General features: G+C 32.7%; 2 protein-coding genes and 1 long non-coding RNA gene across 7 annotated transcripts in view; 2 read left to right on the top strand and 1 right to left on the bottom strand.

Annotated features, from left to right (window-relative positions):
• The window catches only part of LOC110724673 (MADS-box transcription factor 23-like), a 25,229-nt gene extending 24,266 nt beyond the window's left edge, over positions 1–963 (top strand). For 2 of the 3 annotated variants that reach the window (XM_021904113.1, XM_021904115.1), the window contains 3 exons: positions 55–138; positions 254–414; positions 527–963. In XM_021904113.1, coding sequence (XP_021759805.1) covers positions 55–138; positions 254–414; positions 527–545 — 264 coding nt within the window. In that variant the 3' untranslated portion in view covers positions 546–963. The remainder of the gene's footprint in view (positions 1–54; positions 139–253; positions 415–526) is intronic. The other variant, XM_021904114.1, reaches the window with a different exon arrangement.
• The window catches only part of LOC110724674, a 16,329-nt gene extending 10,707 nt beyond the window's left edge, over positions 1–5,622 (bottom strand). For both annotated transcript variants that reach the window (XR_002512032.1, XR_002512031.1), the window contains exons 1-2: positions 5,423–5,622; positions 4,782–4,851 (exon numbers count right to left, since the gene is read on the bottom strand). This is a non-coding gene — a long non-coding RNA (uncharacterized LOC110724674). The remainder of the gene's footprint in view (positions 1–4,781; positions 4,852–5,422) is intronic.
• A 1,584-nt stretch (positions 5,623–7,206) lies between these two features.
• LOC110724676 lies at positions 7,207–10,226 on the top strand. 2 transcript variants are annotated; one of them, XM_021904116.1, is made up of 8 exons: positions 7,207–7,659; positions 7,808–8,103; positions 8,349–8,445; positions 8,878–8,988; positions 9,338–9,421; positions 9,504–9,619; positions 9,705–9,806; positions 9,894–10,226. In XM_021904116.1, exons 2-8 carry the CDS (start codon positions 8,048–8,050, stop codon positions 10,009–10,011), a joined length of 684 nt encoding a protein of 227 aa, XP_021759808.1. In that variant the 5' UTR covers positions 7,207–7,659; positions 7,808–8,047; the 3' UTR covers positions 10,012–10,226. The 2 variants fall into 2 exon arrangements, with proteins under 2 accessions (XP_021759808.1, XP_021759809.1); XM_021904117.1 differs by having other exon boundaries at positions 7,901–8,103.
• Positions 10,227–17,937: the final 7,711 nt, after the last annotated feature.

Raw genomic sequence — 17,937 nt, forward strand, 5'->3', positions numbered from 1 at the left:
CATTTTCATGTCACTAGCTTTCTTGCCAATTAGCTAATCATTATACCATCACAGGGTAATCTCGTTCAACAAGAAAATCTAGAACTACACAAGAAGGTAAATCTGATTCGTCAAGAAAACTTGGAGCTTCAAAAGAAGGTAACTGGGTAATCAATTGGTTTAACATATATTTCTAGGAGCAATGCTTTATTTTTTGGGGCTTTGAGCCAAAATTAAAAGTATCTTAGCAGCAAAACCATGTTTCTCCTCTCAGCTCTACGGATCAAGGGAAGTAGATGGTACAAACAAAAGTTCTTTTCGCACAAATGGAAATATTCTGAACATGGAAGAAGATTCAAATGAGCCTATTTGCCTACAGCTTTGCCAACCACAGCAACAAGATGGTGAAAGAGCAGCAAGAGCATCAAAATTTAGGCAAGAAACTTGCAGCTAAGCCTTTTTCACGCAAACTATCAGGAAAAATAACATAACATCATCCCTAATTTTATTTTTATTTTTTTTGTATTTCAAATTTTTTTTACTGCAGCAGACTAGAACTTGCCTAGCAAAGAAGAGCAGTCTGCCAGGTTGACACACTGTCAACATAGTTTCCCAAGTCCATGCAGTTTGTTCAAAAGTCGAATGCAAATCAAAGATGATTCAAGAAACAAGTTCAAGATAATCAATAGAACAATCTTTAACATTGTTCACAGTGACTAAGAAATTAGCTAGCAATGCCAAACCTGGATGAAATGTAATAAAGATGCAAATGTCCTGTTTAAGTGCAAAGTGTATTAGCACCTATCCAGTATCTTTCACATTTTTTTTTTTGAAAATTTGTCCTTGTTCAGCACCATTGTCAAAAATTTGGGAAAAGTTAGGGACTGCCACTTTGCAAAAACTGCTGTCCGACTAAACATGTCCCATGATTTAGGACTGTAATAGTATTGTAACAAGTATGTGACAGAAAATCTTAAACACTAACAAAAGATATTAGACAGTGAGGAAATTGGTATAGGATAATTGGATTCCCATAAATTTTCAGTTAAAAGAGTCTATCCTTCACAGCAACCAGGTTCTAGTGCTAAAAGTCGGTGCTTTTATAATTGTACAGAAATGTTCAAATGCTTGGCTATTGAAAGAAGTAGAATACATAATAATCAACACTGAGCTTAAGCCATGTGTCTCCACAGTTATAATCCAAAGGAACATTATGTTTATACTTGAGTAGGACTTGCATAATCAAGTTAAGGTTAAATAAATCAATGGGGTGCACTTCTAAAATTGAGTAAATAATGCAAATGAAATATGAAAGTTGTTAGCTGTGTTATATAGTATCTTATTACACAATACTAACCCATGAGTGGGTACCAAAACAGCATGGGAATTCCAATGTTTTGATCACTAAGCAATAAAGAATTTAAAACTAGGCACAGTAGTACAGTACCATAAGGATGAAAAATTTTACATTACAAATGATTCAAATACTGTATAGCTTCTGTCAGACCAACTAACAGATGTCCCCTATAAAAATTATCGTCAAAGACCAAAAAAAATAAAAATAGCCTTGCTTAAGGATAGGTGCTTCAACCATGCACAAAATAACGTATAAAAGTTGCATATGCATTAAACAACTGTTGTAATGCACAATACTCAACACAATTACCACAATATATACAAATTCTGAAAAGATTCTGACTTCAATAATTGTGGCCAATTGAAAGTTTTACAGAAAAAAAAATAAAAAATAAATAAAAAAAGTGTTCCAAAGACTGATAACGGTTTAAAGCTTTTTAAGTAATGGTACTGATGTGTGCAATATATGTATGGTTTTAACCCTTGTCCCTTAGCATTAATTGAGACTTACTCATCTGAGCTCTTTGAAGAATTTGAAGATTTTTTATGTGGGCCCAATCACGTGCCCAGTCCAACTGGGCAGATTCTCACGAAGATGATTTGTAGTCTATGTAGGAAATTTCTATCTTTCAGCTGTAATTACTTGATGTAAAGCCCGAATTTGGCTAATGCTATTTGTTATAATTCTCCAACATACTTTACCTAGGTTTTCTCTTAAAAATTCTTAGTTGTCCATTAGCACTCTCGAGAGGGATTTCAACATAATTTCATAGGTATGGTTCTTATTGTTCTTCTCCATTCCTTATTGCTATCAGCAACTTTTACAATTATTATGTCTTCAATATCTGTTATTGTTGGTAAGAATTCAAATATGAGTGATTATTTTCATACTAGGGTTTAGGGATCTTCATCTGTGATGGAAATCATTGATTGAACTAATACATTGTTTACTTTTAATTTCTCTTATTGTTGTTGATTTTAATTGCTCTTTTGAAAGAATATGGCTGATGTTAATAAAACTGTTTAGTAAACCAATGTCACAACAATAGGTATAGCAAATCTAGTAAAAGCGGGAGCACCCCTAGGCTTTTATACATTAATTTAAACCTTTATTATTATTTCACAATAGTATTATAGGCATTCAAGACAAGGGACATTTTTTCAAAATTCATAGTTTATTTTTTCATAGTTACAAGATAACCATCTCTTGTGGTATGATCCTTAATTTCCTATCTAATTCAGTACAATGTATACTCTAAGTCAGGAGTGTTGACAAGGATTTTGGCTTTATTATGAGGTATTTAACAAGAGATTATAGTAATTAGTCTCCAAGTAGTTTTGCAAAGTATAAGCATTATAATGAGTGGTAATGAAAGTTTATGAATCACAGATGATAGGGGATAAAGTTTCATTATCAGCCTACCAAGGACTCATGGAGGACATGTACACTGGCACAATGGAAAGAGACTTTTCTAGAACTATTAAGTATTACCACTACCATTTCCTTAAAAAAAAAAAGCATTTACTAAGCTTTCAAATGTCCCATACGTTCATACAATATTACTTGCTATCAAGTAATTAGGCCTCTTGCATCTTTACACGTTCTAAATCCTACTTTGTAAGTAACGATTCATTGTAATACCTATCACTTTTACAATTCGGACACACATCCATTCCGTACCCATATAATAATAGCTAAAATTAAACTGCTAAACCATTACTCAAACGGCTAATGATCACTAGTAACAACACAACTAATTTTGCAACACAATCCTTAAATTTCATAAATATATACAAAAATACAACTCAGGTGAACTTAGGTTTATCTTACCATCTCTCTTATTTTGTTAACTTTCATCCAACTTCTTTTTTCCATAAAACTTGGTTCATCCATAAGACGATCCCCAATTTGCTTAAACCTTAGATTGAATTCAGAAAATCAAAGGTAACTCAATCCTTTAGCTCCATCCTCAATGTGATTAAAAGAAATTAAGCTGGAGGAATATAGAGAGCATGCACTTGGTAAATTGAAAGCCTTTAACTTCTATTCATGATACAATGAGAACCATACTCCTTATAAGGATTAATACTTTAGGCTAACTCATTACAAACGTCATACTTAAGAGAACTACAATCCTAAACTATTTGGAAGAAGTTGTCATATACTTCTCAATATGCACATGCGCATGCGCGCGTGCGCATGCGCGCGTGCGCACACACACGTCTCCTTTTTTGTGTTTTATTTGTAAACTACAAGGCAAACTTAAAATTTATATATTCATCATTCCTTCTAGAAACAAAATTACTAAACCGCTAAAAGAAACATCCTCACAAAGATCTTGTTTGATATTTGTACAATTCATCTAAAAAACATGTGGAGTCCAAGTTTGATGAACGAGTTCTTGTTTAACAATTTCTTATGATCTTGACTTGTATGAGTGTATCCATCCTACCTTTGTTACCTAAATAAATCTCTTTACTTTACTTTAGATATGTAAACACCACCACCTTTTTATAGCAAATAAACTATCTTGATAGTACAATTACATGAAACATCTTTACTTTCCTATGATAACTTAAAATTGTTCAATATAATGGGCTAATGCTCTAATAAAACATTAAAGAATTCCTACTATCCAAATAGCTAACAAATTAGCAAGCTAGACACAAAAACAAAAAAAGGTACATCCATACTAAAATCAATAAAGAATGAAAGCAAAAGGCTATTTCCTTTAAAAAAATAAAATAAAATTACGCAACATTAAAAATTTAATATCATCACCTTCTAAAACTATCTATATTTGTTCTTTAAGTTTAACAAGAAACTAATAACTCGCAAAAAATCAAATCAAATGTTTTATAAGTACACAATCAAGAAGGTATTGTACACTAACTATAAAAATTTCATCCAAAGAAATTAATGACTTTAAGAAAAGAAAATATTTTACGTGTACTTCAATGCAATTTCTTTCAAAATAAAGCACCGATTCATCATCACAGACAATTGCTTAATGATAACATCACATAGAGATACTGAATCTTTACATACGACCGAGGTAGAATATCAGTACACCCACTCAAATCATGAAATGTAAGCCAAAACACACACACACACACTCACAATTGGATTTAAACTTCATAGAACAAAGCAAAAGCAGCAAGTTGCAATATTTATATGGTAAATAAACCATCAAGTACAAGTGAAAACTGTACACAAATAAATTACTCTAAGCAAATGCTGCATTTACCTTAGTGCCAACTTGCAAAAGGAATTTTGTCACAGAAAACTAGCGTGTTATTGATCAGAATTTCGCAGTAGTTCATTGTATTAACAACATGATTAAATTAGAAAATAAAATCAAGCAAATTTCTTGTTGAGATCAAATCATTGCAATTCTTATGACTAAAAGCAAAATCATATTATGAAAATACAAAGATTCTTGTACCTCAAAAGTTCGTTTGACATTCTGCTAACAATCTTGATTTAAATTACAATAAGAATGTTTCGATTGTTTCCTGCATAAATTGGATCAAATTTCACATCAAATTAAATTGAAAAAATTAGGGCAAAATATATATAGTAGTTCTTTATTCAACAAAATTATTCATATCATACAAACATAATCATATGATTAAATGAGTCATTAGGAAGAGGAATCATATTCGTTCATAAAATCCGTTTCCTTAAACATTTGATTGAGATATTTAGCTAAAAACACCAAATTTAGTTGAGAAAAAATATATAAAAAAAACACAATGTCATCTCAAAAAATTATAATCCGTAAAAAAAAATTTGAAAACAAAATTAGCTAAATTACAATTTTTCACAGATTACATTGTAAATAACAGCATAATTGAACAATTCGATCGCCGATAAAATCAAAATTTAAGAAATCAAACATAAATAAGAGCTTTAAACAAACAAAAAGTACGAAAAATATACAAAGATCATGATTATAGTTAGATAAACAACAATTTTACGCTAAAAAAAGTAAGATTAATAGGCTAAAACAAATTATACAAGTAAATTGAAAGAGGAAGAGAATGAAACTTTTTATACAAGTGATAGATGATGAATTCACAATACCATGAATGTGAGAGACGAAGAAGCTTGGAAAAACGAGTGATAGTGGAGAATTTGAAGACGGCAAAAGAGGAGAGAGAAAAAGGAGAGTAGAAGAAATGAGAAGGTTGAAGAATTGAGAAAAATGGCGGATCTGCCTCCTGGAAGGAGACATTGAAAATCCTGCCGACTTCACTTGAGAGAGAGAGAGAGAGGAGAAATGAGACAATATCTGGTCAGGTCATGCTCATGGCTTTATATAGTGTGTCTGGGGTGACCAATTGGACGTTGGTGTAGTGGTGATTGGGACTACACTTGGTAGGGAGGACCCGTGTTCGATCCCCCGCAACAACAATTGGGAGGGGACTGGAACCTAACCACCCAGAACTGATCCCCAAATCCGGATTAGCCCAAAGGGTGAACCGGGTAGAACACCAAAAAATAGTGTGTGTGGGGTGAGAATTATTTTTAAATTTACGTGATTCGGTGGCCTACTGGCTTCATAGGAGGAGCAAAAGGTCACTGGTACGGTTTATTTTGAGTAATGTTTGTGATTTATACGTAAGAAAATGTATAATTGTATGTTAAATAACACATTTAATTTTCAAAAAGTTACGAAGAGAGTGTATAGGGTTGAAACAATTGATCTAGTACGAAGTTTATGTAGTCATTATGCTTTAATTATGTTTTGATTTGATTTAATAATTCTGGCCTTGGTTGTAGATCGATGAATAAAAGGAAAAACTCTATTAATTGGGGACTAATAAGATGCATCTCCAGTTGTCTTAATGTGTGTTTTCCAAAATTTTAACTTTCAAGATCTTATCTGGTATAATGTTAAGGAATAAAGTCTTGATTTACTCAGTAGTTTTTACGGCTCTTACCTTAGATTATGAAGTTTAGTGTTCGAATCCTACCAAGCGAAAGATATTTAGAGGTTAGGATTCCCCCAGTACTCCCCTCTACTCCCATAAATATATTAGAACCAAAAAGGTTTGAGATTTCCGAAGTACCTAGTATCTTCCTTACCATTTTTAAAAATTTTAAAAATAAAAAAATTAGACTGCTTACTATTTTGAGATCTTTAATTAGTCGGTAGACATTAGTTAGATTATTATAAACTTGACTCATACCATGCATGCACCACAAAGCTAGCACGTGTCCTTTTAAAAGTATGACACGCGGAGGCCACAAGAAACAGTGAGTTTAAGGATTTTGCTGGCAATCTAATAAGCAAATAAAGGTCTAACACATTGTTAATGCGCCTTGTTTATTAAACCTATTTACACATTAAAATAGTTAACAAAAGTGCATTTTATACTTTTGGTCAAGACCAGAAAGCTGAAGGCTTCAGCCAGGAAACAAAGTAGAAATGGCTAAATGCCAATTGCTATTGCTTTACCGACCTACATATATCTACACTACTATATCACCATTTTCAACCCAAATTTTAGTCCAACGTGAGTTAGTTGGTCCTATGTGGCAAACATGTAAATTTGATAAAAAGAACATTAGTGTTTCAATGTACATTTGCGTCGCCATATTTGCGTCACTCATTCTAAGGAGCGAAGAAAATGTTTATTTTTACCATCCTTTTAAGTTATTTGCGTCGCATGTTATTCAAGAAGCGACGCAAAACTCAAGTGCATTTCAGCTTTCTCTCATTTGCGTCGCTCTTATTTATTAAAGCGACGCAATTAATAAACTTATTTGCGTCACTCATTTGTTAACAAGCAACGCAAATAAGTGATTAAGTAAATTGCGTCACGCTTTTACTACATGAGCGACGCATATGAGCTGTGTACAACATCATAAACAAGGTTATTTGCGTCGCTTTTTTATAATAAAGTGACGCAAATAACTCTTTTGGCTTTAGGTTTTCTGCGTTTTTTTACCTTCGCCTACATTCACTAATCAAAAAGAAAAAAAAAACAAGAGTTCTTCAATTCCAGTGAATTTCTACAGCAAAACACCCACAATTTCGTCTCTGAAACCCAACAAATTAGGCCAAAAAACTGCGATTCCCCAGCAAATTTAACATCTAAATTAAAATTGCAGTCAAGTTGAAGCAAATCCGAGCAATTTCGAGCAAGAAATTAGACCAAAAACCCCAAGAAATTCGAACCCTTATACCCAGAAAAATTGATTGTTTCCGACCAAAAATCCCCCATTTCGAGCAAAAAATCAACTCAAACGCGTTTCGGAATGATAGGTTTGATCCTCAGTCGTATGTTCAGTCCAAATGCTCTCTTAATGAGAAGGTAATTTGATTTTTGTGCTTAATTTGTGTTTAAGTTCTTTAATTTTGTTCTTAATTTGTGTTCATTTCTGTTGAAATTAAAATTTCAAGTTTGTCAGAAATTGTGATTTTCTTGTTTTTATTTATTGTTGATTATTTGAAATTTACAGCAAAACACCCACAAATTCGTCTCTGAAATCCAACAAATTAGGCCAAAAAACTGCGATTCCCCAGAAAATTTAACATCTAAATTAAAATTGCAGTCAAGTTGAAGCAAATCCGAGCAATTTCGAGCAAAAATTTAGACCAAAAACCCCAAGAAATTCGAACCCTTAAACCCAGAAAAATTGATTGTTTCCGACCAAAAATCCCCCATTTCGAGCAAAAAATCAACTCAAACGCGTTTCAGAATGATAGGTTTGATCCTCAGTCGTATGTTCAGTCCAAATGCTCTCTTAATGAGAAGGTAATTTGATTTTGTGCTTAATTTGTGTTTAAGTTCTTTAATTTTGTTCTTAATTTGTGTTCATTTCTGTTGAAATTAAAATTTCGAGTTTGTCAGAAATTGTGATTTTCTTGTTTTTATTTATTGTTGATTATTTGAAATTAGAAGAAAGAGAGGAATTTTTAATTTATTTTCAATTAATTTTTAGTTGATAATGAAGAATGAACAAATGATAGAATGATGATTGATGGATAGTCTAAATATAGGAGGAGTGCCGAATTGTCGAATTTAGTAGGCTTATTGCTGAGATTATTGGATGGGAAGGGGGGGCTTATCATCTCCTTCAACTTCTTTGTTTCTCCGGTAATCATAATTTGCTATTGTACATGCACACCAGTCTTTTTCTTTTTCTGTTACACTGCAGTCTTTTCATGTAATTTTATCCTGTTGGTAAAATATGTTAGGCAACTTCATTCATATAAAACTGCTGTATTCCTGCATGATTCTGTAACTCTGAACCCAACTTTACCACAAGCAAACAGTTATATTGTTGAAACTTTTCAATCAACACACTTTGTATATGTAGTTGTAGCCCTTGCGAGTTGCCACTTTAATCATTTTATAAAAATTCTTCATGCTGATTGCTGACATATATTTTACATCTGTTACTCATTGCAAGATCAAGCATCATGTATGTATTTCTTTTAAGGCTTTTCTGGTCTGATGCATGGGACTAGTCTTCCAAGGTTCTCATCACTTAATAATATTTGTTGTTTGATTGTTGTGGATTCTCAGGTGCCATTGCTGGCCCAATCAAACCCTAGCGGTGCAGAGAGACTACCGCCAGGGATAGTTGCTTCTAAGTCAGATCTCTATCTCCGTAGACTATGGGGTCTTCCTAGTGAGGTATGTGAATATACTATAACAAGTCTCTGAAATTTCTTCTCACATACACCTTACTTTTAAACTGTCTTCTGTTATGTAGAACCTCCTCTTTTAATCACTATCCTTGATACTTGTTGGACAAAAAGTCTTTACTCTGTTTCCCACATTACACTTTTCGGGTTAATAGGGGTCTGAGTAATGATGTAAAGGAAAAAAAATAAGCAAGGGAACTGTAATTTTAAACATTTATTTATGTACTTTTAAGGTTTCTTGATAAATTGCATTATCAGCACAAAGACTGAGTTTTATTCATTTTGATAATAGAATTTTGAAGTTTGAATATAATACTGGTTCAAAATGGCTTCTGCAGGATCTGAAAACCAAGCCTAAGTATCTAGTGACCTTCACAGTTGGCTTAGATATGAAAGAAAATATTGACAAAGCAGTTAAAAAGGTTTCTTTCTAGCAATTTCAAGTCCTTTATTACTGCTAACATCATCTTTGTATTAATTATATGCTCTTTTATCCTTGCACAGTTCTCAGACAACTTCACTATTCTGCTCTTCCATTACGATGGTAAGACGACTGAGTGGGATCAGTTTGAGTGGTCAAAACGTGCTATCCATGTCAGTGCTCGAAAACAGACGAAATGGTTAGTACTCTTGTTTTAAGGCAATTGGGTCAGATTAATTATCAATTTTATCATACTGATCCGTTCTTTCATTGTATGGTTAAAGGTGGTATGCAAAACGATTTCTACATCCTGACATTGTGGCACCATATGATTACATATTTATCTGGGACGAAGATTTGGGAGTGGATAATTTTGATTCTGAAAAGTTAGCACTCTTTCTGCATCATATCCTCTAATGTCTTGAGCTATTCAGTACATAACTTTTGTCATTTATTTTTTGTTGAATTTTCAGATACGTTGATTTGGTTAAGAAACATGGTTTGGAAATTTCACAGCCTGGTGTGGATTCTAATAGTCCGTTTACATGGAAGATGACAAGGAAAAGACATGACAGTGAAGTTCACAAGTAATAACTACTAATGATGTATAATTTATGCCCATTTATCTTCCTTTGCAACAGAAGCAGGATGATGAGTATAATGTCTATGATATTGAGATGTAATTTATTGGACAGGTTGTTAATATAATGTCGTCATTCCCAATTTTATGGGTAGGCCAAATTATAAAGGAGACTCTGCCGAAATTTACATTTGCATTATTCAATAATATTGCATTTTAATTTCAATTATATTAGCGTTAGCATATTACTTTATACCACTAGTAAGGAAAACAGGTACTACAAACATATACAAGGCAATTATTATAATTAAAAAAAAACAAAAATTCACCTCATTTGCGTCACTCATTAAACAAACAAGTGACGCAAATACAACAATTTTGTATTGTCTACTCAGTCATTTGCGTCACTCCTATATAAACAAGTGACGCAAATAACAAATAAGAAGTTTATTAGAAGAGTCATTTGCGTCGCTCTTTTATAGAGGAGTGACGCAAATAACAAAAAAGAAGTTTATCAGAAGAGTCATTTGCGTCGCTCCTTTATAAAAGAGTGACGCAAATAAGAGTCATTTGCGTCGCTCCTTTATAAATGACTCTTATTTGCGTCGCGCCTAGGAGCGACGCAAATGACTTAAAAGTCATTTGCGTCGCGAGCAGTTGCGTCGCTCATAGAAGCGACGCAAATACACTATAAATGAGCGACGCAAATGAGCCTTTTTCTACTAGTGTTACTATTTTGAGATCTTTAATTAGTCGGTAGACATTAGTTAGATTATTATAAACTTGACTCATACCATGCATGCACCACAAAGCTAGCACGTGTCCTTTTAAAAGTATGACACGCGGAGGCCACAAGAAACAGTGAGTTTAAGGATTTTGCTGGCAATCTAATAAGCAAATAAAGGTCTAACACATTGTTAATGCGCCTTGTTTATTAAACCTATTTACACATTACAATAGTTAACAAAAGTGCATTTTATACTTTTGGTCAAGACCAGAAAGCTGAAGGCTTCAGCCAGGAAACAATGTAGAAATGGCTAAATGCCAATTGCTATTGCTTTACCGACCTACATATACCTACACTACTATATCACCATTTTCAACCCAAATTTTAGTCCAACATGAGTTAGTTGGTCCTATGTGGCAAACATGTAAATTTGATAAAAAGAACATTAGTGTTTCAATAAGAAATTTGTAGATGCATGTGGAAGACAAAATTTAGAGAAGTTTATAATTATAAAGCTACAATTTTCGAATATAATATGGTATATGAAATCTAATATATATGCATATAATAAAATGAATATGTATTTTTTTAAAATTTGAATGTATGAATATAAAAATGCAATATTGACTGTCAAGCAAATATTTTGTATGTTATAGTACATAATGCATGTTCATTTCATCATTTGTCAATAGATTTATATATTTTTTAAAATAAAAAAACCCACTTAATATAATCATTTCAAAGAAATTAAAGTTCAGCAAATACATCTGAAGACTATTTTTCTTTAACGCATTTTCTTAAAACCTTTTAACCACATCGGTGAAGCAAAAGAGTTTTGCTAGATTTATGTGGGGATTTTATATTTTATGTTTTTGCTTTGCGAGTGTGATGCAACTTCCCTTATTTATTGGCCTTTATTGACTCAAGATGTAACTTAGAGTCTAGTTTTATGAATCATCTCAATTACCAGTTTGACACAAGTCCAAATAAGTTTTAATTCAATCATATTCAATTGAAGTTGCAACTTTTTTCTATTTTGCTCCACAACTGCCAGATAATTCTCCTTCTCAACCCCATACTTAGTTGTGTTTTATAGATTTAATTTTCGTACAAATTTGTTTCAATTCTCTTCTCAACAGAAACTTTTTCTTCACTACCAAGTGTGAGTCCCAATCTCTCGTTATTCAATCGCACAATGCAAAGTATCAAGGAGATTTTGCTTCTATATCTTTTTTAGGATGCACGCCCGGTTCACCGAAGCTTAGCTCCGACTACATCCGAATCCGACTCGGGATAACACCTAGCTTATGGTGGGTGAGTCTCCCAACAAGAATTTCTACATACAGCGAGCCTCGAACCCAAAACCTCCCTTAAGAGACATCAAGTTGTTTACCACTTGAGCCAACTCTTGTTAATAGATTTTGCTTCTATATCATGTCTTCTTTGTTACAACTTATAAGTTACAAGTTACAACTACATGTTCATATTGGGCTTAGGTAATGGTTTCACTTTCACCCAAATGTATAAAGGTATGGACCAAACCAGTAAGTAAATGTCCTTTTTACCTTTTTTAGTTATAGTCTCTATGCACTTCTTCGCTGATGGATAAATATTTGGGTAATTCTTTTTGACACAAAAGGAATAACTATAATCGAGTCACAACCAAATCCTTTGTACTTCTATTATAAATTTTACTAATGAGCATGTTTTATTCGTAAGTTGTATGTTAGGCTATTCGCAAGTCCATTTACTTTCTCATGTGATCAATCTGATCATGTCTTTGCCATTCAGCCTTTAAATACATTGATTGAGTGAATGTAGCATTAAGAATAATGACGAGCCTGATGACATTAAACATAACGGATTAATTTTTTCTAGGTTTTTCTACATTATAACCATGTAACTTTCCGTTTTCTACTATGTGCCCCCCCTTTGAGAAATCCACATTGTAACCCCAAAATACATTCAGTGTCTATACGGTAACCTCGCCGTCAACAAATTCCATTAGCGGGGCCCACTCACCACTTAATAATAATTTTTTTCATCGATTTGCATATTGAAAATGGTTCTGTTAAAGGTTTTGGGGGCTATTTCGGCCCTTAAGCCTCCAAATTGAGCTCAGATTTAGTAAAAAAATAACATAAATACCTCGTTTTGCGTATTTAAAAATGTCTCGATTTGTGTGTTTACGTATTTAATACGCAAAACGAGGTATTTATGTTATTTTTTTGCTAAATCTGAGCTTAATTTGGCCTCCTAAGAACCAAAATAGACCCAAAACTTTTAACAGAACAATTTCTTACACGCAAATCGATTAAAAAATAATTTTTAAGTGGAGAGTGGGTCCCACTAACAGAATTTGTTAATAGCGGGATAACAGCAAGGTTACTGTATAGAAAGTAAATATATTTTGGGGTAACAACGTAGATTTCTAAAAAATGGGGGGCACATCATAGAAAACGAAAAATTAGAGGGTTATAATGTTTTTGCAAATAAAATGAGGTTTTTTTATACATTAATAAAATGAGGTTTTTTTTTATTACAATAATTTCATATGACGTATTTTTGCAAATAAAATGAGGTTTTTTTATACATAAAGTTTGTAAAACTAAAGAGGTTACCTACAAAATTTCATACATTCTATTTGCTTACATATTTTGCATTCCACTAAAAACATAATCTCCATTCAGAACAACATTTGTCTTTGCATCCCTATTGAGAGAGTGTTGAAACACATAATGAGCAACATACCAAATGCTCTATATGGATCGACTCAACGGGTTGAATGGCGAAGAATTGGACCAGGATCAGCCTATTATAATTTGTTAATTAATACTTCTTTGATTCATCAAATGAGATTACTCCGTACTTGTATTCTCAAGTAGAATTGCTAATCCTAAACATCACATTATTGGTTAAAAAAAACCAAGAAAGTTATTTATTTATTTTTTTTTACCAAGAAAGTTAAGTAACCTACCATGATGTCAAGGAATCTAGATCTTTTTCAAAATCAGGAAACTTAATAATATATTGCAACTTGTCTATTTAATGCTAGTTTCAGTTGGAAAGATAGTATTAACAACAATTTAATGTTGGATAACCCATAATTAGTGGAGTCCTAATCTCATTATATAATAAGTGTTGAATAATTGGGCCTAATAAGCAGCTAATTCTACCCACTTGCAACATGCAAGTTGGACCTTTTTTCTTGAAAAAGATACTAACACAAAGGGAAAGTTCCCATATTTAGCATAAGAATTAGGGCCCTGGCTACAATTTCCATATTTGAAGACCATCTGTTCATAACATAGACTAAAAGAGGAAGGTTTCTCGACTACCCATAACAAGTCCAACTGCCAAATAGTACAAGTAGTATTGATCAGCTTATAAATATAATTACAGGTACAATTCCAAGTTGAGTGTGTTTTTAACAATCCTTTTTATAATAATGAAAGAGTACAGGCATGACATGACACCAAAATGTGCGTAACGCCGGTGTAATAATCAGGGTACATTGTATTGAAAAATAAAATCGCAATAAGTAAAATACGGGATTTGGGAAGCGATACATTTGCCTACGACACAAATGAACTTTCCGAGACAAGTAGGCTTGGAACAAGCACAACACGACACAACCAATAGCTATATATCTCAAGCCATATCTAATTCTTACTCCAAATTGACCATATATTTACAGTGATAAAGAAGTGGAAGAGCTAGAAAACCATTATACTACCTCCGTTCCTTATTATGTGCAACAAAGGAATATTTTATGTCTTACAAATAATACCCTATTGTTGCACATAATATGTAACGGAGGTAGTACATACTTAAAAAAAAAAGCTAGTAAACAGCTATAATAAGATTATCACAATTTGTTTGGTAAATAATGATGATTATAATAAAACTACATGTAATTTTGTAAATAAATCACACTACTTATGATGATGGAAGACCGCCCATTATCACCATAGCCGATGTCATGGTTCTTTCTTCACATAATTGCATGCATATAAATATTTACAATTAACACAACAAAATGCCATCAGCATAATTAGCTATAGATGTAAACACAAGAAATAGATCTATCAGTCTAAAACACTATAATGGGAGCTATGAAAAAGGTTTTCTTTTCCTTGGGAATGAATCTAAATATTGGAAGCAAGAAGACTATAGGCATGCAGTTAGTACATATCCTTAGATTGTACTAGAGCTAAGGAAGACTAGATTTAGTTAACCCCCTCTTAACTTCTAACTTTAATCTATATCACCAGCATTGCAGGTCAGAATTCAACTCCCCCTTCCCCTGCAAGGCTGCAACATCACCTTCGCCGTCTCTGTATGGTGGCACTTCTGAAAGAGAAGAAAAAAAAAAGGTTTCCTAAAGCTTGGACCTCTTGATCCCAAAAGCGTTGAAACATATGCCCTATAGTCTTAACTGAAATTTTCTCTAAACCTAACCCTTTACACCAACCCAAACCAAAAACAATTCTGAATTCCCTCACCATCTACAAGAGCTATACTGTGGACTTGTGGAGGCGTCCTTTTTTGCCCTTCAGTAAGTGCAGAGCTTACAGGATTGCTGAGGATGGGTTGCTGGCTTCCAAATCAAAACGACTACTAATTAACAGCTGCAAAATTTCCACCCGTCCATTTTGGTTGGAAATTAAGCAAGGATCATAAAAGGACCAAATTTAAAACAGCAACAGATACTAGTAATACTAATACACCATAGCAGATAATCTTCCTACTGCTACTCGCATGGAAATATTAATGTAAAATGTGCAGGGAGCCAGGGACAGCCAGGGGACGACTCTGTTTTTAAGATCAAGCAACAAAATAACTAATATATTAGCAACAGCAACAGTGGTGCAGACAAATAGGCCTTTGCATCAAGATCCTTTTGTATAATGTTTCGGTTCTGTTAAAACTTCTCAACAGGTCACACCACTACACAGACCTATAATTTGTTTTCTTTTGCTGCCATTCAAAAAATTTTACAAAGTTCTCGGTTTTCCTTGCACATGTTGGGGGAAGAGGGGAAGTAGTAAACTAAAGTAACTTGTGCAGGATAAATTTTCAAATGAAATTCATTTACATTTGTTGTGAAAGACAAGGAGGGGGGGCATAAGATCGAGACTCATGAGAGATACGAACGTAGGTAAATGTCTAAATTAGTTGTCCATGACTCCAAGAGACTAAGCCTCCATTTGTTATGTCATAAAACAATTTATGGAGAAAAAACAATACAGTTTTGATGGCGATTATTATAAAGCTGAGATGTCGATTTTGGGGGACATAGCTTAATGGTTTAAGATACTGCTAACAGGAATACTTCCAGAAACCTTAAGAAAGTCATTAATAAACATCTAAACAATTTAATATTCACAGAGCACAAATAGAACAGCATAATAAATAGCACTTAAATCGACAATAAACAAATAATACAGAAATTATACAAAAACGCTATAATTGAATGTTTATGACACTTACCAAATTTTAGCTGTGCAATTACGTATATTCCATGATCATTCTTATTACCTTTTGAAATTGAAAACATATTAACCAATTAATGACAGTGCAGCATCTACAACTGAAATCACTTTTAAGTTTTAACCTTATGGACATAGCTTTTCATAAGAAGAACCTCTTATTTACACCCAAAGTTGTTTCACTTTTCTTCATAAAACCACAACCTTACAGGTTAAAATCATGAGGCTCCATTTATTTTGATGGAAAAATCTATCACGAAAAATCCCTTTCTAAATAATACAATATTCATTAAAAAAAATAATAATTTTGAAAAGTGTTTTCTCTTCTTTAATTGTTTATAGGAATAATTATTGACTAAAAGAAAAATGTAAGCAACAAGAGGAAGGATAGAGGAGAGATAATAAAGAAGTAACCAGGAAAATGTGAAATATCTTCCTTGCAAAAGAAAAATGATTTTCCTTCTCTTAAAAGTAACTTTATACTTAAAGAGAAAATTGCTTTCCACCCTTAAACGAAACAAAGGAAAACAGAGAAACAAAAGAAAATCTTTTTCCACCAAAACAAATAGCTTAGAGCATATTGTAACCTTATACTCCCTCCGTTTCAAATAAAAGTCTCATTTCATTAACCTTTGACCCTCATTTCTCACTTACCTATTTTATTTATTTATTTATTATTTCTTATTTTTAATCAACTAAAAAGCATTATTTTTTTCATAGGGAAATTGTACACAATAATCCTCAAGTATTCACTTTTTCACGCTGTGCCCCCTTCTTTTAAAAGTCCATTTATTGATTACGATGTAACCTTATCATTATCCCTCCATTGTATGTTGCCGGTAGTGGGGCCCACTTTACACCTATTTAATTTTTCTCTTGATTTTCGTGCTAAATAATGTTTCGTCAAAGGTTTCAGGGGTCATTATAGCCCTTAAAGTTCCAAATTGAGCTCAGATTTTGCAAAAAAAAAAAAAAAACGTAAAAGCCTTGTTTGTGAATTCTAATTAAACTACGGGAATCTGAATTCACAAAACGGGATTTTTATGTTATTTGTTTGCAAAATCTGAGCTCAATTCAGCTCTTCAAGAAATAAATGACCCTTGAACCTTTAACAGAACATTTTTTAGCACGAAAATCGAGGAAAAAATAAAAAAATAGGTGTAAGTGGGCTCCACTAACGGCAACAAGTAACGGAGGGGTAATGGTAAGGTTAATGTACTACCTCCGGTCCAAATTACTCACAACTTTGGAATATTTTATATCTCACAAATAATACCCCAAAGTTGAGAGTAATTTGGACCGGAGGTAGTATAACCAATAAATGGACCTTGACGTTACAGCGTAGAACTTTAAAAAGGAGGAGGCACAACGTGGAAACAAAAACTTTTGTATACACCCGGTTAACACTAATATTACTGTACATCGAGTAGTATAAGGGTAACTTTTACCTAATTTTAGGGTAACTTTTTGCCTATTTTTGGGTAACTTTAAACATAATACAATTTTTATATATATAAACAATAAGAAAAGTTTTATAATGGTAATTTAATTACATTCAATCAGTAATAATTGATTTTTAGTCATTTAAAATGTGATTCTTTATTAATAATTTTTATTTGTATTGGATTACTTTTATGCATATTAAGGTAACTTTTATTTATTTTAAAGGTAACTTTTAATCAAATTAGTCTATCTTTATAGTGGATGTACAATAATTA

The sequence above is a fragment of the Chenopodium quinoa genome, unplaced genomic scaffold, assembly GCF_001683475.1.
Source record: "Chenopodium quinoa cultivar QQ74 unplaced genomic scaffold, ASM168347v1, whole genome shotgun sequence".
Taxonomy (NCBI): domain Eukaryota; kingdom Viridiplantae; phylum Streptophyta; class Magnoliopsida; order Caryophyllales; family Amaranthaceae; genus Chenopodium; species Chenopodium quinoa.